Source organism: Gregarina niphandrodes, assembly GCF_000223845.1.
Source record: "Gregarina niphandrodes unplaced genomic scaffold scaffold00063, whole genome shotgun sequence".
NCBI lineage: Eukaryota > Apicomplexa > Conoidasida > Eugregarinorida > Gregarinidae > Gregarina > Gregarina niphandrodes.
In genome coordinates this window covers 1-24,382 of record NW_011645829.1, presented here as the reverse complement: position 1 = coordinate 24,382, position 24,382 = coordinate 1, and the positions used below count along the sequence as shown (strand labels likewise).

The 24,382-nt window shown below is 56.5% G+C and overlaps 13 protein-coding genes across 13 annotated transcripts; 9 read left to right on the top strand and 4 right to left on the bottom strand.

The window, feature by feature from the left end:
* Positions 1–58: 58 nt before the first annotated feature.
* On the top strand, positions 59–1,339 carry GNI_176150 (hypothetical protein; the record flags this gene model as incomplete). The annotated part of the gene is made up of 3 exons (XM_011135100.1): positions 59–165; positions 204–307; positions 450–1,339. 3 exons carry the CDS (start codon positions 59–61, stop codon positions 1,337–1,339), a joined length of 1,101 nt encoding a protein of 366 aa, XP_011133402.1.
* A 423-nt stretch (positions 1,340–1,762) lies between these two features.
* GNI_176140 (putative oocyst wall protein) lies at positions 1,763–3,598 on the top strand (the record flags this gene model as incomplete). The annotated part of the gene is made up of 1 exon (XM_011135099.1): positions 1,763–3,598. One exon carries the CDS (start codon positions 1,763–1,765, stop codon positions 3,596–3,598), a length of 1,836 nt encoding a protein of 611 aa, XP_011133401.1.
* A 42-nt stretch (positions 3,599–3,640) lies between these two features.
* Positions 3,641–4,333, top strand: GNI_176130 (hypothetical protein; the record flags this gene model as incomplete). The annotated part of the gene is made up of 1 exon (XM_011135098.1): positions 3,641–4,333. The coding sequence occupies one exon, from the start codon at positions 3,641–3,643 to the stop codon at positions 4,331–4,333; it is 693 nt and encodes a 230-aa protein (XP_011133400.1).
* Positions 4,334–4,539: 206 nt separating this feature from the next.
* GNI_176120 (hypothetical protein) lies at positions 4,540–5,100 on the top strand (the record flags this gene model as incomplete). Its single annotated transcript, XM_011135097.1, has 1 exon — positions 4,540–5,100. The coding sequence occupies one exon, from the start codon at positions 4,540–4,542 to the stop codon at positions 5,098–5,100; it is 561 nt and encodes a 186-aa protein (XP_011133399.1).
* Positions 5,101–5,102: 2 nt separating this feature from the next.
* On the top strand, positions 5,103–8,699 carry GNI_176110 (hypothetical protein; the record flags this gene model as incomplete). Its single annotated transcript, XM_011135096.1, has 1 exon — positions 5,103–8,699. The coding sequence occupies one exon, from the start codon at positions 5,103–5,105 to the stop codon at positions 8,697–8,699; it is 3,597 nt and encodes a 1,198-aa protein (XP_011133398.1).
* A 53-nt stretch (positions 8,700–8,752) lies between these two features.
* Positions 8,753–9,949, top strand: GNI_176100 (hypothetical protein; the record flags this gene model as incomplete). The annotated part of the gene is made up of 1 exon (XM_011135095.1): positions 8,753–9,949. One exon carries the CDS (start codon positions 8,753–8,755, stop codon positions 9,947–9,949), a length of 1,197 nt encoding a protein of 398 aa, XP_011133397.1.
* Positions 9,950–10,112: 163 nt separating this feature from the next.
* GNI_176090 (methionine aminopeptidase) lies at positions 10,113–11,402 on the top strand (the record flags this gene model as incomplete). Its single annotated transcript, XM_011135094.1, has 1 exon — positions 10,113–11,402. One exon carries the CDS (start codon positions 10,113–10,115, stop codon positions 11,400–11,402), a length of 1,290 nt encoding a protein of 429 aa, XP_011133396.1.
* A 247-nt stretch (positions 11,403–11,649) lies between these two features.
* GNI_176080 (hypothetical protein) lies at positions 11,650–12,728 on the bottom strand (the record flags this gene model as incomplete). Its single annotated transcript, XM_011135093.1, has 2 exons — positions 11,650–12,537; positions 12,618–12,728. 2 exons carry the CDS (start codon positions 12,726–12,728, stop codon positions 11,650–11,652), a joined length of 999 nt encoding a protein of 332 aa, XP_011133395.1.
* Positions 12,729–13,205: 477 nt separating this feature from the next.
* Positions 13,206–13,839, bottom strand: GNI_176070 (hypothetical protein; the record flags this gene model as incomplete). Its single annotated transcript, XM_011135092.1, has 2 exons — positions 13,206–13,491; positions 13,574–13,839. 2 exons carry the CDS (start codon positions 13,837–13,839, stop codon positions 13,206–13,208), a joined length of 552 nt encoding a protein of 183 aa, XP_011133394.1.
* A 543-nt stretch (positions 13,840–14,382) lies between these two features.
* Positions 14,383–16,227, bottom strand: GNI_176060 (GNAT family acetyltransferase; the record flags this gene model as incomplete). Its single annotated transcript, XM_011135091.1, has 1 exon — positions 14,383–16,227. One exon carries the CDS (start codon positions 16,225–16,227, stop codon positions 14,383–14,385), a length of 1,845 nt encoding a protein of 614 aa, XP_011133393.1.
* A 386-nt stretch (positions 16,228–16,613) lies between these two features.
* GNI_176050 (hypothetical protein) lies at positions 16,614–19,282 on the bottom strand (the record flags this gene model as incomplete). Its single annotated transcript, XM_011135090.1, has 2 exons — positions 16,614–17,038; positions 17,149–19,282. 2 exons carry the CDS (start codon positions 19,280–19,282, stop codon positions 16,614–16,616), a joined length of 2,559 nt encoding a protein of 852 aa, XP_011133392.1.
* An 11-nt stretch (positions 19,283–19,293) lies between these two features.
* On the top strand, positions 19,294–20,324 carry GNI_176040 (hypothetical protein; the record flags this gene model as incomplete). Its single annotated transcript, XM_011135089.1, has 2 exons — positions 19,294–19,449; positions 19,530–20,324. The coding sequence occupies 2 exons, from the start codon at positions 19,294–19,296 to the stop codon at positions 20,322–20,324; spliced, it is 951 nt and encodes a 316-aa protein (XP_011133391.1).
* Positions 20,325–20,948: 624 nt separating this feature from the next.
* On the top strand, positions 20,949–24,272 carry GNI_176030 (filamin/ABP280 repeat protein; the record flags this gene model as incomplete). The annotated part of the gene is made up of 1 exon (XM_011135088.1): positions 20,949–24,272. The coding sequence occupies one exon, from the start codon at positions 20,949–20,951 to the stop codon at positions 24,270–24,272; it is 3,324 nt and encodes a 1,107-aa protein (XP_011133390.1).
* Positions 24,273–24,382: the final 110 nt, after the last annotated feature.

Below are 24,382 nucleotides of genomic sequence, written 5' to 3'. Positions count from 1 at the left end.
CCCCCGGGACCATTCGCCTAATTAGACTTTTTATATCCACGGATTTTTATCAACACGGATGGAAAACAATGAAAGGAAGGCGGTGCCGCCTAAAGACCAATTTTACAAGACCAAGCTCTGCATCCCTTTTGCTTCCGGGCAATGCCGGAGGAGCAGGAACTGTTGGTAAGCACTTGGCCACAAAAACCATATACCCTGTTCAGTTTTGCCCACGGAGAAGCAGAGCTACGCGCCCCGCTTGACCTATTAAAGACGAAGATGTGTGAGGCCTGGATCCAAGGCAAGTGCCTTAAAGGAGCGAAATGCAGTAAGTCCTACTCTGTGCAATGGTGTGTACAGATTTTCGTACGGCGCACAGATTTTCGTACGGCGCACAGGTTTTCGTACGGCGCACAGGTTTTCGTACGGCGCACAGGTTTTCGTACGTCGGTGAGTATGTTTCATTTCAGATTATGCGCACGGCGAGGATGAGTTGCGGGCTACTTCGGATTACTATAAGACAGGTATTTGCAAATTCTGGAAACGTGGCTTGCCGTGTGAAGCGGGCTTAGAATGTAGACATGCGCATGGAGAAGAAGAGTTACGGGCCCGTAACTATCGACGGACCGAGCGGGATAAGCGGGAGTCTCGAAGTAGTAAAGGTGGTAGCACAGACGGTGGCTCCGTGCAAAACAAATCATGGACGCCAGATAGTACTTCGTCGCCAACCCCTCAGACGACGAACTGGTCTCAGAACGAAGCTATAGAAAATCTGGAGGCTGTGGTAGACGAGCTGCTGATAGAGGAAGGTTTCGCGCACAGTGTCAGCTCGCCTGCCTTGGCCTTGGGAGCATATGCAAAAAAATCGCCCTCTTTACTGGGCTCCTCTATGCAGTCGCCCTTAGTGCAATCCGCCTCTGTGCAACCACCATCAGTCCATGTTCCGTCGCCTTCTGTGCAGTTACCCGTCGCTACGTCCCCCTGGGCGAGCGACTACGGAAGTACACGCGGTAGCACCGGGAACCTAACCGCGTTCGACCAGCCCAAGCAACTCACTGTCGAGGCTCTACTCTCCCAAACGAAGCCTACTACCCGCGCCGCCAGCGGCGTCAACTTGAATTGCTATAGCCAAAAAGAAAGGTCCATCAAAAAACCACCTCTATATATCATCACTGAGAAAAACCCAGAGTTCGATCCTTCCATGGCCATTACGATAATAATTGATGATGAATACATAAAATGTAATGTAGAAGAGGTTCAAATTCTCCGGGCACCGCTGTCATCCCCTGGGTTGAGGATAGAGGAGCCGAGGGATGAAAACTATAAACTCTGCGATCTTCTGCAGATGCTACAATCTTGACTGCAGTTACCACAATCCGGACTGCAGTGGCTCAATCTCGACTGGCGAACAGACCAATGTTATTTTTCGTTCCAAATGACCATTTAAAACGTGTGCGCACACGCGTTTGGGGAAAGTCGAAGCTGTTCGAAACGTGCACCCCTCTCTCAACAACGCTCCATCATGGGTTATACAACTCTGGGGCTCCTCTCCGCCCTGCTGGCGACTCGATCTTACGCTGCGGGCAGGACTGAGCTGCGGTTAGACCTAAATAGGATTGACGAGCACCGGTTGATCGTTCCCCGCCACCGGGTTAGAGAAATTACCGTGGACTCTGAGCCGCAAAGTGTCTGCCCCGAGGGTTTTGAAAAATCGGCAGATAGCTGTGTTTTGGTGGAAACAGCGCCCGCGCTGAAAACATGTTTGCCGGGGTGGAGTCGGGGTATGGATGGATCTTGCGTGGGGTACAGCACGGCTGTGCCCGACCACACGTGCCAGGAGGGCAGCCCGCAGTACGGGAAATGTATTCAGCAGACATCGGTTGCGAAGCAGCTGATTTGCAAGGACGGATTCAGTTTGGACATTTCTAAAGGGGGTGTTTGCGTCAGAGACCTGGCCTCGGCGCCACTGAAAACCTGCCCTCCGGGGTCGCAATGGGTGGATGATAAGTGCGTAACGGCGATAAAGGAGGCGCCAAGTCTGACTTGTCCCAGTGGCTATGAGTTTAACGGGCAGCGATGCGACAAGGTGACCCGCTCGCCGATGGAGACACACTGCGCAGACGGCTTCATTTTGCACCCGGTGAAAGGCAAGTGTCTAAAGGAGGTCCGATTGCCTGTTGCCGTGGACTGTCCCGCCGGAACGGAAATGGTTCTGGGTCGTTGCCAGTTGCGCGAAATGTTGCCCGTGAACGTGTCTTGTCCGCCGGGCCAGGAGCTGACGGGCGACTTGTGTTTGTTTTACGACCGCGCTGCGCCGCTCTTCCGCTGTCCCCCGACGCTGGTGCTAAACCCTTTGACCAATTACTGTGAAGGCGATCTGACGGCCGACCCGATTCCGGAGTGCACCAAAGGAACATACTATAACCCGATGACCGGACAGTGTGGGTCCGCCTTTAAGGTGAAGCAACCGAACCTGGCGTGTCCGCCGGATTTCCACTTTGCGGGAAAGCGGCTTTGCGTCAAACACGTGCAGGAGCCGGGCATCAAAGAGTGTCCCGCCGGCTTTGCGTTGGAATCGAAAGATTCGTGTGTTGCTCGACGAACGAACCCTGCACAGATCAAGTGTCCCGCGGGTAGTGTGCATCAGGGCAATTTGTGCGTGACCACACGCCAACTGGACGCGTTGTACACTTGTCCTAGCGAGACAGTGCGACAGGGCGAATTGTGTGTGGGTATTGTGTACGGCGCACCTCGGCGTGCCTGTCCGCCTGGGTTCTTCGGCGGACAGGATAAGGAGCGCATCTGCGTTAAAAAGGACTCAGTCGCCCCGAGCGCGCGTTGTCCAGTGGGCACGGTGCGTTCGGAGGGACAGCAGAGCATCGTGTGCATCGGGACGCTGGAGGTGGACAAGGAGCGTTACTGTGCGCCGGGTCAGCGGCAGAACAGCGAGGAGTGCTTGGAGACGGTGACGGAGCCGGCGACGGAAGCTTGTCCGCCCGGGTACTATGAGGACCTGCAGTTGGGTCGTTGTTTCACGGCGGAGTTGTTGCCATCGCACGCTATTTGTCCGGCCGGTTTCAAGTTGGTTGGCAACAAGTGTCTGAAGCAGCATGTGCGAGCGGCGGAGATCGTGTGTCCACCAGGATACAGTCGTTCGGGACCGTTGGAGTGTGCAAAGAAGACGACCGTGCCGGTTATCCACCAGTGTGCGTTCGGTTTCGAGTACGACGGGTTGCGTGGCTACTGTACGGCTACGAAGGTGAAGTACGAGTTCGCCCACCAGCCTGAGGAGGATGAGGAGACGACTACCACGGAGGCGCCGGAGGAGCAGTTGAAAGACATCGAGGTCACAACGCCGGCACCGTCGCACACGATTACGGTAGGCGGGACGTTTGTGGCGACGACAGAAGCGACTACGACACCTGAGGCGACGATCGAGGTGCAGGTGACGAAGCCGATTGTGCAGAAAGGTTTGGTGGTGCGGAATGAAGTGATCACATTGTCGGGGCCAGCTTCGCAAGTGGCCCGGAACCAGCAGGTGTTAAGTCAAGGAGGGGACGTGCAGGACCTCGGTTCGGAAGTTAAGGTAGAGTATGCGCCACCAAATGTGGCTTTTTAGTGTAACGATCTCGTTGTGTGCCTTTTCCCGTGATGGCCCAAGATGTCAGCGGGCGGTTGGATGCTGCAGCATATGCGTCGCGGCGCGCGCGCGCAGGCTGCTTCTTCTTGTGTGGACAGCGCATGGGTGGACAGTGCGTGGGTGGATAGTACGTCGAATGAGGACGCGTGCTGCAGTAGTTCTGAGAGCTGGGCGGCGTTGGATGAGGGCGAGCCGTGCGTAGGACGTGGCTGTGGGGCGGGTTGTTGCGGAAACGCGGCAGCACACACGTTTGCGGAAGGCGTGCGACGGTACCTGCACTCGGGTAGTGAAGACGTGTACAGCGAAGCAGACTCAGACATCGCAAGAGCGGACGTTCGCGACATCGCAAACAACTTCTTTTTCGAACGCGGCGGCTCCAGACGCCGCATTCGTACTCCTGAGTTCCCTGCCTCCCGCAAGTCCTCCACGGACTCCAACGAATCCATGCCACCTGCCCTGACCGCCCTTTATCGCCTGGTTCGTGAACTCAACGGTGCCGCACCCGACCTACGATCCGGACCGGGCTTCGACCTAACGTCGGAGCTACGATCCGGATTGGGTTTTGGACCCGGTTCTGCACCGAATTCCGAACTGCGGTCGGGCTCTGAACTACGGTCGGGGCTGGGCTCTGAGCTACGGTCGGCGGCGGCCGAGGGCAGTAGTAACGAAACGGAACTAATGATCCGAACTTTGGTCAAGTTGTTTACGACGTAAGTACCTAGTGCGTTCATCCAATTTTGCGCAGTATACAAAATGACAGACAGACCTTCCTGACCGAAGTCAAGCAACTGCGGGCGCAACTGCGCATGCTCAATACACGGCGCCACCAACAACGAACGCTCGATGGCGCTGGAGCTGGGATAGACGGTGCTGGTATAGACGGTGCCGGAGTGAACGGCCTTGGGGTCAATGGCGCTGGGATGGTGGAGGACGAGGCCGGTGGGTTGACGGCTACGGGGTTGATGGAGGCGGTGGACACGTCACCGGAGGGTTCGACGACGTTGACGGGTATCCCGTCAGGACGAGTCGTTCGCGGTGGTGGACGGGGCACGTTTGAGGAGTTCCAGGAGTTCGAGGTTGCGGACGGTGCAAAGGCGACACCCTGGTTGGTTGCGGAGGCCACGGAGATGCTGCCGGAAGAGACGTTGAGCACAGCGCATTCACCCACGAAGAAGAGCGAGTCGCGTGCGGATGCGCTGCTCAGTGACGTCCAGGACCGACTGCGGCACCGCGGCCGTTCGCTTGAACGTAGCACACGTTCTGCGGCGGCGGCGGCGGCAGGGCACACACGACCGGACGGGGCGATGTCGGGTCAAATATCGGGTCAAGTCTTGGGCGCGAACGGGACAACTTCAGGGGCGACTTCAGACCGACGAGCATTGTTGAAGAGCGAGATCGAGCAATTGCGGGCACAGGTTCAGGTGTTGCGGGGCCAAGTGCAGGAGGTGGGCACGGAGTTGGGCGTGAGGACCGTTTTATAAAAATGTATTATCGGGTTTCCGGTCGGGTCCCGGCCACCGCTGGACACCACCGCTGCCCCACTGCGGTAGTGCCGACCGAGTTGCCCTCTGCTCTGACGAAGCCGAGACCCCGAAGCCTGGATCATATTGTCCAACTTCGCAGCTACCCAACCCCTGGCCGCACGGAGTACCGCGCCGACCTGGACCCCTTCCGAGGCGCTGACCCTTTCCGAGGCGCTGACCCTTTCAGGTCAGACCCCTTCCGAGGCGCAGACCTGGACACACTCCGCGCATCCCCGGGACCCACGGCCTACGCCTCGCCCAGCCTCGAGTCTGCCTCTACCTTCGCTCCGTCACCCAATGCCGTACGCACATCCGTGCACCGACTCAGCTCCTACCGGACCACCTCACCATCCCGGTCGCCTTTCGCCCAACCTCTATCAACCACACCGTCGTCAGCTTCTGGGGCGCTCTCTAATAATGCTCTGCCTACCGGCATGGCACCAGGCGGTGCCATGTACGGAACAAGCGGCGGAGGAGTCGGAAGCGGGGTGCCACATGCGAGCGACCCGCAGATCTACGTCGGCTCACGACACCCTGCGGAGATCCGTGCAGCTTCGGACAACTCCGAACGAAACGCTGCGCCGGTCAGGACTGTTCGATCCGGTATTTACGCTACTAACCGAAGCAATTGGGGGTCTGTGCAAGCTTCAAGTCAGTCCCCTGTGTATCAATACTCCGCTGGTCAGCAAGCTTCTCCCGCGCTGCAGCCCTCTTCAGCCTCTGCAGCTTTGTTGAGCCAGCGGCTTTGCGTCCAAGCCAATGCCGGTGGCCAAGATGAGGTGTGTTATCCGGGCACTTCTCGGGGCATTGGCTCTGTTCTGAGCCCGTCGGCGGTCGTTCGGTACTCCCAAGGACCCGGGATCCCAGGACCCGGGATCCCAGGACCCGGGACCTCGGGACCTGAAAACTCATTACCCGGGACGTCAGGATTCGGGACCTCAGGACTTGGGACCGGGGCCTCAAGACCTGAGACCTCAGGACCCGGGGGCTCAGCCTACGGGCAATCTCGGGGCTACGGACCCGCGGGGCATTCATCAAACCCGGTGTCGGGGTACACATCTGCTCTGACGGCTGCGGAGTTTGGTAGCCGGTTGACCAACGGGTCGCGGTTGACTAATGGGTCGCGGCTGACCGGCGGCTCGGTCGGTTCTCTGCAGGCTGTTGCGGTGAGTGCGCAAGCTGCGCTGCCTTCGGGGCGTAGCAGCGGTGGTTCGGGTCTGAGTGGGTCTGCTGTGAGCACAGGTCGGTCTTACCACCTGGGCTCGTTGGGGTACAGTTCAATGGGCTACGGTGCCGTGGGCTACAGCACCGGCGGCTACGCTGGTGGCTATGCTGGCGTGGGTGGTCGTGTTCCGCGCGATGTTTCGCTCCCTGGTGCGCTCCGTGACTCTTCGCTTTCGCGACTCGTCGAAAACGAGACTAAAACGCGCCACTTTTCCCAGGCTGAGCGACTGTCCCCTGAACGAGTGCGTGCTGAGCGACTGCCCGGTCGTCTGTCCCCTGAGCCCCGACGCCCCGCGGAAGACCTCTCGCCCGAACGACGAGCCATGCAGCGACTTGAACAGCGGCAGGTGCCGCCACGGGCACCCGGTTTCCGCGCCCTATCACCTGTGCCTTTGTCGCTGCAAACTCGCGCTGCCCCCGAAGGTTCGGACGCTGGCCAAGAAGACAAACCTGAAACGCGAAGACAAGACTCGAAACCCTCCGAACGCTGCGGCATTGGAGAACCAGGACCGAGTCAATCAGTACCTGGTCAACCACTGCCAGTACCTGGTCAACGTGTGTTAAGTCGGCCCATGCTCAATCGACCGATGACTGGTGACCAGTTCGTGGTGGGTAGTCAGTTCAGGGTTAGCAACCAGTCCATGGCCGGAGACCCGTCCGTGGCAGAGGGTGACCAGCCCGTGGCTGGTGGGCCCGTGGCCGGCGAGCCAGTGGTCGGAGAGGTGACGACATCCAGCACATCTCGCGGGCGCGGGCTAATTCGAGATCTGTCGGCGCTCGAGTCCTATCGGCGAACCAGTCGACCGCGACGACCGCCTCCGGACTCGGCGAAAATGGTGAGTTGTGGGAGTGGCTTGGCGGGTAGCAGTTACTGGTCTGGGCCGTTAGCTAGTGGGCGTTTGGGCACTGAACAGGAGACGGAACGTTCGACTGCGCGGCGACCATTCGTTCCGCCGTTAGCACTGAACAAAGTGTTCCAGAACCCGGCGAACCGCGTCGTGCCGACGACCAAGGAGGTTAAGGACGAGCCGGCTGCGGACGCGGTCGGTTTTGGGAACCTTTTCCCGTCGCGGAAAGAACAAGTCGCCATAGCCAGCCATCGCGAACAGGAGGAGGCTGACCGAAAAGAGGAGGCTGACCGAGGGGAAGAGACTGAGCAAGAGGAGGAAGAAGGCGGCGGAGCGGAGGAGGGTGGCGACCGACGAGTGTTGGCGGGAGTTCGTTTCAACGACGCGATAAAGCCGTGCGAACAGCCGATCCACAAGTTCTACCGCGTTCCGGCGGCGGCGAACAACGTTTACCTTAGTTGGGCGGAGCAGGCGACGGCAATGGGGTGGGTGCGAGAAGTGTGTGCCCGCGATACACACATCTTGTTGAAGCCGCGGTTATCGCGACGCGCGGACAACACCTGGACCGTAACGCATGACTTCTCCCTGGTAAACGCGATGGCGACAGGCGAATTAAGGAACGTTTCACTACCGACTGCCGCGGACGTACACAATTGGGCATGCCGATTCCAGTTCCTTACTCGCGTCACGGTGCCGGGCGCGTCCTACGCTATCCCAATCGTGGCTGAGCAACAACAATACTATGGCTTCACCGTCGAACGCCCGGGCGGACCAACCAAATTCTACACATACACTCGCATGCCACCAGGAGCTCGAGGCGCTCCTAAGTTCCTTCTCGAATGTATGCACAAAGTACTCGCATACGGACTCGGCGAAATGAACCCTACAAATGCAAACCGAAGCCATCGCCGAAATGACCACGACAACCCACAAGACGGAGATGACCAGACTGGAGGTGACCAAGCTAAAGATGACCGAGCTAAAGGTGGCCGAGCTGGAGACAGTGATCTAATCCAGTCTCATGTTTTGCTCCGGGGTGAAGAGATGTTTGTGGGAGCCGAATCACGGGAGCTCCGAGACTCTATTTTGACGCAGATTGTAAAATTGTTCAATGAAAATGGCTTCAGAGCGATCATGCCCTCTCCGCGGGCCCTTGCTAATCCCAAGACTGGCTGCGCAGGACTTATTCACGACCGATCACTGATGTGCCTACGACTACCCGACCAAAAGCTGACCCAGATTCCAACGTTAGTCGCGTCCCTGCATACCCCCAAATGGTGCTCGGCTGCAAACCAGTTGCTTTCTTTGTTACTTAATTTTACTGACATACTTCCCAATAAAGTTAGAAGCGAAATGCAAAAACTCAAGGAAGCCGCCGACTGCCCGACCTCTGCGCTATTAGACAGCGCTATATATTTGACGTGGGACACACTAGCGAGAGAAGCATGGAGCTGGATCAAACCTTTCAGCAAACCTCCTTCATGAAGATTTTTTTGGGACAAGCGCGCGCGCGCGAGCAGAATAAAAAGCGCAAAAAAATGCAACTTTGGGTATTTAACCGCCTTAGGATCAATGACCAAACTGCAACGCTGTTGTTTCACCCTCAAACGTTCCATCTCTTCTCCCGGGACAACGAAACACAACTTTTTGTCGCTGCATACGATAAATGCATCTTCATTCCGCGATTCGTAACGATGCTCCACGGTGCCGCTTTCTCCACGAGAGTCCTGGGCGTTAGGATTGCATACTTGTTTGGGAAAGATAACTTTGATTCGGAGCATTGCCCGCGAACGACGAAGCCGGTGCAGTACTCGGGTGACCTGGATCCTTCAACGGCCCCCATCATGTCTAATGACGTGTTGGAAGATCATGTGTTGGAGGATCTTTTTGACTGTCAGAAGCAAAGTGGTTATTGGCAGCTGAAAGCCAACATGAAGAGGCATGGTACCTATTTCGACATGGCTGTGGATTCTGAAAGAAGCCTAATCGAGCTGTTTGTGTTGCTCATAGCGGCCAGGACGCGATCCCAGGCCTACCATGAAGCCTTGGTTACGGCCCGCCTTCGAGCGTTTTGGTTTGCGGAGATCGTGTTCCGACCGCCTCCAGATCTCCGTAAAGATAGCCAACAGGTAGCCCGTGGGGGTCGCCAGGTTTCTATTTTCGGACAGCAGGAAGTTTCACCTGCTGTGGAGGACTTTTTGAAAGCCAACGACGACGCCGGCGTAGGAAGCCGTTCATGTGGAGGCATTAATGGAGCCACCAGTTCACGACTGGGACAGGCCGTGGTGGACTTTCTGCAGCCTCTTGTAAGACCCTCTCTCTTGCGCAGCATTCGCCTCCGTTCGGCTGAGCGGTTGCATTCGACTGAGCCCTTCCATTCGAATGGGCGGAAGTTGTGGCTGCAGCGTATCCTTTCGTCCGTAGCCATCGTGCCTGCCCAACTCCTCTTGGACGACCCGAGCAACGAGTTCCAGTCGGCGTGGTTCGACATCTTCAGCCGGCCTGTGGAAGCCCCGCTCCTCTCCCACCCTCTCCCACTATTTCGTCGCGATGAACTGCCCGTTTCGGTCCCTTGCTCTTTTTGTCATGTGGCATGGAACAACTTTGACAATGTGTTGCGCCCGTTCAGCCGCACACATTTGCTGCACGTGGACTGCGCCTTGCGCTCATACTACGCCGACTGCAACGGACTCGGTAGTCGACTAAGCAGCGACGCAGACCTGTCCCATATGTAGGTGGATCTGATGGTATCGTCGTGCAGCAACCAAGTTGGCAACCAGGTTGGCAACCAAGTTGGCAACCAGGTTGGCAACTAAGCTGACCATCAAATTGGTCGGGGTAGGTTACAGTTTGAGGGTAGGTCACGCCCCCATGTGTGGCAGGTTATTTACGAAATAAATGGCGCCGAAGAAGTCGGGCAAGGCTAAGGGCAAGGCAGCAGCTGCGGGTAAGAGTGTGTCAGGTTCGCCTTCGAAGGCGGTGGATGCGGAGTTGCCCCCGGTGACGTTTGACCATATGTTGCCGGCGGTTGAGAATTCGTGTTTCCGTCGTTTGGGAGACTGTAAGGAGGTGCAGGGTTCGGGTCAGACGGCGGCGTTTGAGTACCCAGTGGATCGTTTATTTGAGAAGGGTTCATTCCCTGTGGCGGAGGTGATGGAATATGGTAATCATGGTGCCGAACGTATGAGTGGTGAGGAGTATCGTGAGCGTGACCGGTTGGCGACGGTTCATTATGACGACTTACGTCGTGCAGCGGAGGCTCACCGACAGACTCGGCGTTTTATGCATAGCGTGATTCGTCCGGGTGTAACAACGTTGGAGATCGCGCAGACATTGGAGGCGAAGAGTCGACAACTCATTAGCGCTCAGGGTCTGCAGGCCGGCTGGGCCTTCCCGACGGGTGTGAGTTTGAATAATTGTGCAGCCCACTACACACCCAACTACTCGGAAGACCCGGTTGTGCTTGGCCAGGGTGATATCATGAAGGTTGACTTTGGTGTGCATGTTGGCGGCCGATTGGTGGACTCAGCGTGGACCGTAGCTTTTGATTCTAAGTTCGATCCCTTAATCCAGGCCACCCAGGATGCTACCAACACGGGTCTGAAGCACGCAGGCATTGACGTGCAGTTAGGAGAGCTCGGGGGTGTTATTGAGGAAGTTATCCGAAGCTACGAGATGGAGGAAGGGGGCAAGACACTCGCCATCAAACCAATTCGCAACCTCAGTGGACACAGCATCGAACCCTATCGTATACATGCCGGCAAGTCCGTACCCATCGTCGCATGCGACGACCGCGACCGCATGGAAGAAGGCGAAGTTTACGCCATAGAAACCTTCGCCTCCACCGGACGAGGCTTCGTAGATGAAGTCGGCGCATGCAGCCACTATATGCTCGATTACGACTACGCACATGGACACAAGAAAGCACAACTTCGACAAGCCAGCGCTAAGCCTCTTCTAAACCTCATACAAAAAAACTTCGGAACACTCGCCTTCTGCAGACGCTGGCTAGACGATGCTGGCGCACCCAGACACCTCCTACATCTCAAGGGACTCGAACAAGCTGGAATCGTCAACCCCTACCCACCCCTCTCCGACACCGAAGGATCCTACACCTCGCAAATGGAACATACATTCATCCTCAGACCCACATGCAAAGAAATCATCAGTCGTGGCGATGACTACTAGCCGGCCACGTTACTCACACGAGTTTTATAGACACAGAAACGACGACCCATTTGGTCGTCGTTTCGACGGCCCCACGACCAAATGGACCCCACGACCAAATGGACCCCACGACCAAATGGACCCCACGACCAAATGGACCCCACGAACAAATCGAAGACTAGACTTAGACCTCGATCTAGACGACCCCCCGACCGGAGACGCCGCATATCACCTGGGTGCCACCATTGAGCCCGTGCTGTCATCGCGCTCAGAACTCAAGGGTGGCCTCGAGTGTGTCAAACATGAATTCCTGGCCGTTGACGCTGGCGATCCCATTTTTAACTCGAATCTCCCATGTGCCTTGCATTTGCGCCTTCCTCGCACCAGGGCGAACCAGTTCCTCGCACTGCCCGATGATGACATCGTGTGCGACGGGCTCTTCATCGGAAAGCGTCTTCACTTCGTCCAGGTCTGAATTCACCTCGTCTGGATCTTCGCCGTCCCCGTAGGCACCGCCACCGTACTGCGTTCGCAACTTGGCGGCGAAGTCTGCGTCTTGTGGAATGCTCGGGTCCACCTCCTCGACCACCTCCACTACCTCCACCGCCACTGGCGCCGCTGGCGCTTTCGGCTTCGCCTCCAAAGCCGCCGGGTCCTCCCACTCGCCCCACCCGTCGTCTTCCTCCTCACCACCCCCTTCACTAACCCCTTCACCAACGCCACTGGTTCCAATGCCACTGGCTCCACCGCCAATGGCTCCGCTGCCATTGGCTCCACTGACCGCGGATCCGGCACCGCCCACTGCAGTCGTGGTCGTGTCCGCCCCCTGCTCCGGAGGCAGCTTCCTTGGTGCTTGGTGGAGCTCCGGAGCCGGCATCTTTGCAGCAGTCGTGGTAGTGGCGGCGCCTCCCGCTGCCGTCGACTCATTGAAACTCGCGTACGTCAAGGCTGTGTCCCAGACGCCGGCGCCGACAACGGGTTGCAGCTGCGGTATAGGCGCCGCAAGACCTGTGTCCAACATGTCCGGCACTTCCTTCTTCACTTGCTTCACTTGGCGACTCGCCGTGCGGTTCGCCTCGCTGATCCGCTGCAAGTCCGCCTCCACGCGCTTCGCAGGCATCTCCTGGATCCGCTCAGCTAACTTGGCCAACCATTTCTGCAATAAACACACGTGTGCAACGCACACACACGTGTGCAACTTTTGTGACACGCGTGCGTAACTTTCTGCTCGCCTACTTGACGTAATTCTCGTAACACAGCCTCGCTCTGTAGGCGACATGCGCCAGTAATAGTCTCATCAATAATCCGTCGGTAGATTTGGGACGTGTGGTCGAAGTTCTGGCTCATCACACAACCACATAAAAACGCCTCGATTAAAACGACCTAATTTAAATTGGATCCCAACTCCCAGTCTGCCCACTTCTCGTCCGGACGCTTCTGGTCCCGGCGCCCGCTCTGGGTTCCAACCCCGCGTCTGGCTATAGTTCATCCCTGTAGCCCGAGTCATCGTCTTCGTCGTCCATGATGCCGTCACTCATGGAATTGTTGATTTCTAGAATCTGAAGAAGCGGCGTGACTTCCGGGATGTCGTAGCAGAATGAGCCTCACGGTGTGTGTGGTGCTTACATGCATCGTGTTCCAGGAAGAACGCCGCTCATTGTGCCCTTGCATTGAAACCTCCGCCTGACCGCGCATTGGGCATCGTACACAACTGTGTCTAAACATACAAAACCGTCGCATGCCGTGTCGTGTATAAGTTCCCAATGGCCCCGCGAATGGTCGAGTTCTTTTCCTGCCCCGAGTGTTCTCTTCTTGTGCTACTTTTTACATTGCTTTTGAATCGGAGCTGAGGTACTCGCCGTTCAGACGGAACTTTACCGGGGCCTTAGTATCCCAATGGTCCTGAGCACATTCCACAACAAAGGTGTCATCGCGGTCATCAGCTGAGAGCCCGACGACTTCCAGTCCGCGAGTTATTTGTGACTTCTGGTCAAGCACACTTAGGATCAAGCCGGATTCCGCATGCTCCATTTTGACTTCATCCCCGCACCGTATTGGCGTGCCTGCTGGTTTCGCAGCAAAGACATCTTTACTCTCCTTCGGCACCCCTCTAGCAACAAGTTGATATTGTCATAACCTACCATTCATCCGCCCGTGTGCAAACGCGAAAGGCGGCAGGTGCAGGAGCCTACGGTTGAGTGGTGAAGTAGGGTAGCTTCTTGGCAGAGAGAGTGGCCGTGTTTTTGACGGGTGCTCTAACTATCCAGGTTGCAGAGCCGACGACTTCGTTGTCGGACCCCTTCGAAATCCCGGTAACGATTTGACCGCCATGCGCCCACTGGATCTTGGTCAAGCTGTTCAAAAGATGGTCCGATTGCACGTGAATTAGACTTATATGAGAACCATAACGGACAACCGATGCATAAGCAACACTTAACAAGCCTAACAATATTCGCATCAAATTTAAAAAAGTACCTAGCGTCACGACTTCGCTGATACGCCCTCACGCGCCGCGAGTGACACACATTGCGCACTACAGACACGGCCTTCTTAAAAGACCACGACGGCAGTGTGCGCATGAGTCGCCGCACACAGCAAGCGTTCCGTGCGGGCACTCATAGATGTCTGTGCAAGTGCACCCACAGACTGCAAGTGCAATTACGTGGTAGCTCATAACCAGAAACTGGCATGGAAGTTCCCGTCCTGGTTCCAAGTAGCTGGAAAGGTGTTCCCTGTATACATTGTACCCCTGCGGTACATCGTACCCGTGGAGCAAATAGTACCCGTCAGGTAAACTGCACCCTGTAGGTTACAGGTACCCGTTGGGTAATCTGTACATTGTTGCACAAAACATTTGGTCAGCAAGCGCTGCCCTGTACATTCCCATTATAATCTAAGCAAGTTCCCGTAAACAACGCCCTCGGCTGTCATGTCTTGTCGCTGTATCTTCGTTTGCTCGTGTCTTCGTTTGCATCATCTCATCTGATCATCTCTTGCCTGTTTACACGCCCTTGAAGACGACGAATTCGCTCTTGAAGTCGAGTTGCTGGACAGCCAGGGCGCGGCGTTTGGGCATGACGCCGTTGAGGTGTTGGATGGCTCTGACGCGATGCGGACTTTTAGGTGTCGTTTCCGGGTCGGCGACGACAGGTTTGATGTCCTGTAGTTCGAGAGGGACGGCGTGACCGAGAGGGAAGGAGAAGCACTTGAGTTCTTGTTGCGTCTTGGGGTCGACTTTATCGAGTTTTGCATTACGTCGGAAACCATGTCGCACATAGAGTAGGTGTGCGGCCTTGTTTGCAGCCCCGACCAAAACATGCACGTTCGACCGTTTTTCTTCATCCGCAATCCTGACGCAATGGTCGAGCAACAACCCGGCGACACCACGCATGGCCGTAACGCACAGCAGACGGATTTCTACTTCATTGCACTCACTCACCACCGCCCACCCCGACTCGTACGGCGCATATGTCACGCACCCTACAATCCGCTCCACCTTCGGCTTCTCCGATCGGTCTCGGTGCACCAACTTCCGGAAGAACGAGTCGTTCGGGTCCGGGTCTGTAAAGATCCCGCTGTTGTCCAACCCAGTCACGGTCGTACTCCCGCTACCTGCAGCGCGAGCACTACCGGCACCACCTCGAGCAGTACCGATCAAGGGAGACTGGTACGCCGACTGGTAGGGCGATTGGAAGACCGATTGTGCGCCGTCCGCCGTGACCGAGACCTCAAGCGGAATGGCTCGCGGTTTCTTGTACGCGCTCACGCCTCGACTCGGGTCATAGTCGAGCAACCGCATGGGACACGGCCCCGCCGTCAGCGAGTGTGGGTCGAAGGCGTCGTCTTCGAGGGTGGCCGTGGAAGACACACTACACCGGTGCGTGGCCTGCAGCCTCGAGACGTCATCCGGCATGGCTGCCACGGCCGTGCTAAACGCAGTGGGATTGAACTTCGCCCGACTCTTCCACTTCCGGGCTGAGATCTGACCTCCGGCCTGACCTCCGGCATGACCTCCGGCCTGACCTCCGGCATGACCTCCGGCCTGACCTCCGGCCTGACCACCTTTTCGGGGCGGCTCTTGGCCTTCTTTGCGACCGACATGGGTCCTGCCCTTGCGCGGTGACGCCTGACCGTTGCCCGACGGCATTGGTGGCGGCAGCTCAGAGTCAGCCAGGGTTTGGTGGGTGCCGAAGACATGTCCGGTAAGTGGCGAGGCGAGACTTCGCCACTCGTTCGCGTCGTAGAGTCCGTCCTTTGGTCCCTGCTGGCGCATGAGTCGTGTACGGACTCCAGCTTTAATCGCCCGGAATTGTGTCTCATCGGACAGAGTGTCAATGCGGCGGTACTCATCCATCTCTTCGGGCGTGACCTCTGCGGCAATTAGACCCGCCGAGCGTTCGCGCATCTCCTCCAAAGTCGGCGGTGCGGGCACCTTGTCGCGATGTTTCGCCGGTAACCCAAACCCGGACAAACGTGTTTGCGAAGACGCACGCCGACCATGACTAGAGCCGCTATCTGCGGTCGTGGTATCTGCGCTCGAACCGGGACTGTCCGTGTTCTTCAATGCCTGTTCGTCATATTCCGCCCGTAACTCCCTTAGTCCGGCCTGCACCCCTGTCTCCGCGCTCTCGAACATGTTCCTCTGTTGTGGTGAGACCGAACGATGGAATATCGACTTTAGCAGCGACATCTTCTCGCTCCGCTCCACGCATACAAACGTCATCGCGTCATTCGAACGCATGCCAGCACTCCCCTTCGCTGTGCACACGTAACTACTCGACCGAGTATACACCGACTCCGAGTCATTCAACTCTTTCAACGTCCGCATATACCCTCGGTACGTCATTCGATCCACTGCGTCGTACTCATCTTCCTTCGCAAGTCTCACATAGTATTCCCTACAACAGCATCGTACACCCGGCGGTTAGTGCACGTCGGTTAATGCACGTCGGTTAGTGCACGTCGTAACGTCAGTGAAGCAGATAGGTGATTAACGTCAGTGAAGCAGAGAGGTGATTAACGTCAGTGAAGCAGAGAGGTGATTAACGTCAGTGAAGCAAGTGAGATGGCAGGTATGCAGGTGAGGGAGATTCCCTCTGCAGTAATGGAGTGACAGATGCCACGACCTGGAGCTTACATAGTCAAAATGTTACAAACTTCGTAGAGTGTCACACTCTAATGATAGGGCTCCTGGCAAGCTATTGCTGAGCTCAATGTTATAACAACAAGTCTCTAAAAAAACATCTCCCCATTTCCTGTCTCCCGTCCTCTGATCCCTCCTTCAGCAATCTCCCCGTTGTGGCAATCTCCCCGTTGTGGCAATCTCCCCATTGTGGCAATCTCCCCGTTGTGATCAATCTCCCCGTTGTGATCAATCTCCCTGTGGTGGGAAACGTCCTTCCTACTGATGTGGTTCAGAAGCTGCGTTCGAGTGTCTAGATCGTGAATTTGAGGCCAAATGTTCTTAACGAATATTTCCTGCAAGTGCACGTCTCTGAAGCTGACGTTTCTCAATACCTCAACCTTGGATTTCATTGTAATTGAGTTGCTCACGACGAAGCCGTAGATGACCTGAGGCAGGTGGTCGCATATACACGCTGCCCAATTACCGTAATCGCCCATCAAGAAGTAATACGACGCCAGCAATGTCGGCGATCCTGCGGAAGAAAGTGTGTGCACACACGGAGCTAGAGTCCCTGGCCCAGTGTGCAGTTTGGCCAATGGCCTGGTGTGCAGTTTGGCCAATGGATTTGGTGTGTGCAGTTACGGAAGGTAGCGAGCTGGTCGAGAGCTTTGATGGCTCTGAAAGCCCCAATCAGCTTAGAGTCAGCGTTAACTATGTCATATTCGGCGGCCACAGTGGTTTCCTGATTTGCGGATTGCGGATTGAGGAAACATTGTTCTGCTACTTCTGGTTGATCAGTAAGTACGGTAATGACCTTGTCGGTCGCCCATTGTAGTTCATGGTATTCAGCATATAGTTGTACGAGTAAGCGCACGTGCGTTTCGTCTGCCAAGTGGATGTGTTCAATGCAAATCTTTATGAAGCGTCGCAGCACGTATTTCCAGTTCGGACAGGTGCCCAGAAGATTGGAGGCCAGGAGCACGTTCAGGACGAATTTCGGACTGAGATAATTAAAGCCGTTCTTCCGCGCACTAGTCTCAAAAATGTCCATGGCACGCTCCAGCTGCTCCAGACCGTTTTTGAGACCAAACGCATTCTGGCCCAAGTCCAGCTGCACTGCCGCACGTGTCTGCCCGCCCTTTTGCGGGGTCGAGTTGCTTGCGGGATGACCGGCTGATTCTGCACCACTCGTGGCCGCATGGCCACTGTTGGCGGCGACTAATTCTTCGGGAGGTCTGCCCGAGCACAGGTCCTCTATGGAAAGATCTTCATTGAAAATGGTGAGGAACTGGAGACGAACCACTAGCTTGGCCAGATTCGGGCTCTCGGCGGAGAAGTACACCGCCTGCTTCCATAAATGCTTTCGGACCAGGACGGAAATCTTGGTTTCAAGCGGGTACTCCGTTATCCAGTAACCTTCCGAAACGTCATCCGGGTTCTCCGACCTATTTGCTGCAGCGACTGTGTTTTTGATGATGGTTTTCGACGTGAGAATCATGACGTGGTCGAGGGCTGGCGTGACGGCATGTACGTTGCTGAAGTAGTCCGCAAAGGTGATAAGTCTGCTCTGCGTATTCAGCACTAATACGGCATAACCAGGGTCATCTTTCAACACAACACACACTGTGTCCTTCCGAATCATCTTGATAGAGTGAGGAGGTCTACCGGCATCCGGATTGGTACGACTAACATCCGAGTAAATACGACCATACGCGCCGTGTCCGAATGGGATACAAGACAGGTTTCCTTGTTCGGCGTCCACCATGTACAATCCTTCGGTCTTGGCTACGAGCAAGTGACCAAAGTTCCAAGTCATGCAGTCCTTTTCACAACCAAGATCTTTGTCCTGCCATAAAAGGTGGCCATTACAGTAAGCATACAATACATTCCTGGTTGATATGAATTCAATCAAAGTACAGCTCTCCTCTTTCGACCCAGAAGTCACGCCCGATGTCTGGCCACCACCACCACCAAAAAGCGGACCACCGCTAAAGGTGATCGGGCCACCATTGGTCGGGCCACCATTGGTCGGGCCACCATTGGTCGGGCCACCACTGGTCGGGCCGCTTCCCTGAGAGGTTATCTCGATCTCTCCGAAAACGATGTTGGTGATTCGGCCCCCTCCGACGGACTTAAGATTTGCTTGCTGTTTATATTTCTGTCCGGCGTACGGGTTACCCGTGAAGCGGGTAACTTCACCAGATTCGTAGCCGATGCAGACCACATCTGCGTTGGAGTTTACTGCAATTGACGATATCCCTGGTTTATGGGGTAGGTCGTGTTCCACAAGTAAAGCCAGAGGTGAATGTGTTGATTGTGGCTTGGTGGAGACGTCCTTTGCCGTCATAGCCGCTCGAAATAAAGAGTTCAGTGGCGGTACAAAACTGTATAGTTGAATCAACAACTTTCCTTCTGTTATTGGGAATAGAACTAGAGTATTCCTTAACGCCAGCTGGGGATGTTTATTGTATACCATTTCTGCCCTAACGATCGTCGACGTCTGTACACATGCCTGAACGCTATATAATATACCATGCTCTATTTGCTGAGATCGATCAACTGGTATTTGAGGGGCATCAGGGTCCTGGTAGAAGACCCTATTCGGGCCAATTAAATGAATACGACCCAGAGTATCGCAGCAAATCACATGTTTCGGACCGCCGCACACGTGTGCTATTTCCAATGGTGGCGTAAATCTTGATTTCAGACGGTTATCCGTTAACTGAGTCCTGAAAGGCGATTTGCTAAAGAACGTGACTTGAATTGACTCGTCCATATCAGAAAAAAATGGTGAGATATGTCGAGGTACCCGTCAAACAGCAAGTGGTGAGAGAAGTCCGAGTTCCGAAAGTGGTTAAAGTACAGAAAAGGGTGCCGCAAGTCCAGGTTCAATACAAGGATGTCCACGTCCCCAAGATCGAATTCAAGGATAAACCAATCTATGTAATGACCACAAGGGGGGCGGTGATAAGCAGAGAGGGATGTGTGCTGAGCAGACCGGGCCAGAATGGGTCGCATTTTAGACTGATGATGTTAGAGAGAACGTAATTTACAGGCCGAAGGATCAGTACATAGACATACCCCAACAGTTTGTGGAGTACGTGCCACAAGTGGAGAAGCGGGTGATCGAGAAGTGTGTCAGTGTGCCATCCGGAGACGTGCAGGAGATATATCGACCACATCGAGTGTATGACGACGTGCCGGTTCCGTACTACCAGCATAGTTCCCAGACGGTGCCCGTGGCGCAGATGTTTGAGCCTTCCATTACTGTGTCCACCGAGGCGTACAATGTCCCGTCAGATGTCTGGGTGCCGAAGGTGGTGCCCTTCGACATTTACATACCCAAGCTGGTGGACGCGCCTCTATACGATAACGGCCAAGTAGAAGTAGAAGAATACCCCGTGAACGTTCCATGGCCTCACATGCGACACTTGGAACAGCACTTCAACCCTTCGTTGGGTGAAGACCTCCGCGTGCCGCAAGCCCATTATCACTCGACGCATGCCAGACCCACCACCGTCGGCTACGACCACGGGGTCTCCTACCCCCGGACCAACGGACGTGCCTCTCGCTTCTATCCCGAGGAGGCCTATGAAACCTACCACGGACCTACGTATCACGGAAATACCTACTCTGGAGGAGGAGTCTACACCAACGGCCAAGGCCACCATGGCCGCAGACGCCATAACGCCAATGTTGAGTCCGCCAGGACTTGGTTCCCTGCGTACGGCAAACACCATAACTACGCACCCCGCCATCTAGTCTCCTACGGCAGCCACCCCGCCGTCGTGCCCGCATCGTATACGCAACACTTCTAAAACCACGCCCACCACCGAATAGGATTCGCCAACCGTATGCGTCACTCGGCTAATGCACCCATTCGCGAATGCCCCCGTTGGCGCATATACAGACGAACTTGTAGCGAACATCGTGGTGAGAAGCCTCGAACCTCTTAATGAGATTAATGCTCTTAGTCAGCGATTATAAGGTCTTTCCAGACCGATATCGCGGAACAATGCCGATAAATTTAATTCGCGCACACGTGTGCGCCCTGCCCGAATCTTATGAATAATGACATCCTTGCCCCTTTGACGTTAGCGGTTGATGCGGGAGGAGTGCGGGACGTCATCGGAGTACGTAATCGCGTGATCTCCATCTGAGTTCCTCTTTTAGTTTTTCGTGGGCACCATATTGATCACGTCCATCTGCGAAACACCAAGCAGGTCAATATTCAGTTCTCGATCGAAATTCGCCATTTGCGTGACGGCCCCGCATGAAGATCCCATCGAGGTGTGGTCGTTCAGTCGGAGTCGGACGCTTTCGTTGGCTTTTGGCCGGCGCTGCACATGTTTGAGTAAGAAGAAGTTTGTTTTGTGAACGCAGTGATCTCAGACCCTTTGACGTATGAAACGGAGAGCGAGGCGGCGGTTGCCTATCGGGAGATGCTCTTTGCGATTGACATTGACCCGGGGCTGCAGGATCTGACTGCATGGCTGCTGAAGGTTCACGACGACTACGAGGACGAAAAAAACGGATCCACTCCGGACGGCGGCGGTCCTGCGCCCGCCAGCGGGAACACCATCTCAGACAGTGACTCCGTGGATGTGGGGGAGATGCCAACGGTGACTCCGTGGCAGTCTGGGTTTGCGGCGGGTATCGAGATAATGGGTCGTGTGCAGTTGCCATTGGAGCGTCACGGTTTGGTTACCTTGGAGTTGCGGGACTTGGATTTAAAGGTGAAAGGTTTGGGAGGGACGACGGTGATGTTGTCAGGGTTCGTGGATACGTTGAATCTGAATGCGATTCCACCGGTCAGCAATCGCGTGAATTTCGAGTGGCCGCGGCTGGCGGATTACCCAGCGTTGTGGGAGGCCTTCCGGCCGTATACGCCTGTGCGGCGGTTGTCGGAAGTGACGTTGAATGACGCGTTACTTTCGTTGCCAGGTGCCTACGACGCAGTTATAGCCTGTTGCCTGTCGACTAAGGCGGCGTTGAACATGGTGGGAAGCGAAAAGACATGGGCTTTGTTGCTGGATTATGTCGAAAATTGTCCGGCGCGATGTCTTGTACGGCATGAAGTCGAGCGGCGGCGAGACCAGTTCTATGTGCGTTTCGGCGAGCCCGGCGCCGACGTGGGAGGCCGCATGTTCGTGCTGCACGACCCTGAGGAGGCGGACGGGGCGCTGCACGTGGCGCTGCTCTTCACAGGACGCGAGGTTGCGCCGCATGTTTGCTGGATCAGTTTGCCCGCGCGTGACCCCGTCTCCGGACAGCCGACTGACCTCGAACAGAGCACGGCCGCCTCGGTCTACGATGCCCTCGTCTACACCTTGAGTGCGACTGACGAGGTGGTCTTCTACGCTGGCGGGCGCAGTCAGGGTCAAGCGCGTTTATTGGTACAACACACCCCGCGTCGGGCGCCGCTTAATGATGTCGATCGTGACCCCTTTTTCTGCGACGCAATGGATCGTTTCTGCGATGCCGTCGCCGCTAGTTTGCGACCAGCGTTGTTTAACGGCTTGCCGGCGGCAGCGCTGAAGGAGGCTCAGATGGGATTCACCCGTCACCGACGGGTGCGGGAGGAGGTTCTAAGTGAAGAAGACTTGTTCCGCACACGTGCGGAAGGCATTCTACGGTTCCACTATGCGCCCACAACTATCCCGCTCGTCTACTCCGTCTGTCGCCGGGCGGGCTACGCAGCTCTACTCAAATTGGACGCACCCACTCTTGCTAGACCTGAGCTGCGCGACCTCGCGATCTTCGAACCCGGTCCTGAGCCTAGTCTGCGCTATTTGCCTAAACGCCGGCCTTGCCTCACCGATTCAGAACCCGAAACTGAAAACTGGCTCGGGGCGGCGGGGGTGGGGGTGGAGGATGCCCCCCCGGGTTGGGCCGGAGACGACGGTTGGGCTGGAGCGATTTCGGTCGAGGAGTTGCGCGAGAGTGCTCGCAAAGAAGCCCTTGCACGCGCCCGGTTGGGTGCCGAAGCGACGTTGGACAGAGGCGCGGCGCCGGCGACGGTCGTGGACGTGGTGGTGGATGGGGTGGTGAATGCGCAGTGTTGCATCGTGAGTGGCTTGGAAGACGGCACGGCGGGCGAGCCGTGCGTGTTCATGGTTACGGTCATGGATGCTGCGAACCGTGTGGTGTTGTCGGATCGTGTGCAGATCGTGTTGGTCTTTCTCTTGCTCTCGACGGGTGTGGAAGCGGCCATGCGCGATCCGTCGCAGCGATTGTCCTGGGTGCGTGAGTACGAGCTATTGAGTGACGCCGGTGTGTTGGGCGAACGCACGTTGTCGGTGAACAAGTGCGAGCCGTATCGCGATGTGCGTTGGAGCTGTCAGTACGTGCAGCAGGGCCAGTACGTGGTGCGTGCGACGGTGCAAGACCCAGGCGCATATGCGTTGCACGTAAAAGCGAATGGACTCGACGTGGTGGGATCACCCTTCAAACTCTTCTTCCGCTCGGCTGCACCTGACCCCGGCGCCTCGCTTGTCGAAGGACTGGGGACCCTCGCCCAGGCTTGCTTTGCGCCCGATGTGCACCAAGCCGTCCGCCGCTGCCTGCGCAACTGGCGCGAAGCACGAGACCATAAACTCTCTCCCGCTCTTTATCGCAAATTCAAGGCCGACTACCTCGCCGTCCGTCCCGACCGTATCAACACTCTCCGTCCCGTCCTCCGCGACCGTCGCGGCGTACAAGTCAGTCGCGAGTACTATCGCACCAGCCTCCTAGACGTCTACCTCAGCAGCAACGCCACTCTTCTCGCCCCGGACGACGGATCGGACACGCGCCCGGGCACCATGCGGGACTCGAACGCGGGACTGCCGGATAAGGAAAACACAGGCGCGAAGGCGGATAACGGGAGCGCCAAGGCGGACAACGGGGGCACGGGGGTGGGGGCGAATTCCGGTGCCGGCAGCGGACAGTTGTGCATCGATCCGACGGCGGTGGTGCGGTTCAAGGTGGAATTGTCGCTGCAGCAGTTGGAGTTGCTGAACAGCTGGCGGACGTGCGAGGACGTGGACCTGCCTAAGTTGGGGCAGTTGGAGTCGGTGACGGTGGACGTGCGGCTGAACGGGCACTCGATCGGGAACTGTCCGGCGTTTGTGCGTGTGAAGAACGTGGAGAGGTTATTGCAGTGGTACGTATCGTGCAAGCCGTACCTAGTGTTGTTAGCGGAGGTGGGTGAGCGGCCGGGGGCAGAGGTGGGTGCGCGGGCTGCGTTAGGTTCACATTTGGAGCGACTGGCGACCTTGGCGGCGCCGGGTCGAGTGGCAGCGGACGCAAGTGCGTGGCAGCGCGAGTGGCTGGCGTTGCGTACGGCGGTACGCGGTGGTGCAGGAGCAGCGGCGGCGGCGGAGCGAGCGGGCGCCGCGGCCGCATTGCCGATGGACGGGCGTAGCGAAGTGGCGTTGGCACACCTGTTCATCAATGCGATGGTCATTACCTTGGCGGAGGAGGAAGGTAGCGATTCCGCGGCTGCTGGCACCCCCACTCGTGGCCCTGACGAGGCGGAGAGATCTGCCGTAGCGACTACTACCGCCACAGAAGCACTCGTCGGACCCAGGGAGGACAGAGGACGCCGAAATTCGACTGCCACGGAGTATACTGCGGTTGTTGGCCTTTCCCCGGAAACAGCTACTGACGACTTTCGGACGACGATTGAGCCCGCCGTGAACGTGGTTGCAATGACGATTCGCGAGTGGTACAGTACCATCGTGGAACCCGCCCGCACCGTGAACACACCACCGGTTATCACGTGACCAAGTCGGTCCCCGAAGCGCTCAAGAAGCATATCGAGGAAGAAGGCAACTTCACGCCGGAATACTCGGGGATCTTTCCGAAGGTATCTCTGGCTCAGCTCCGTTCCGTG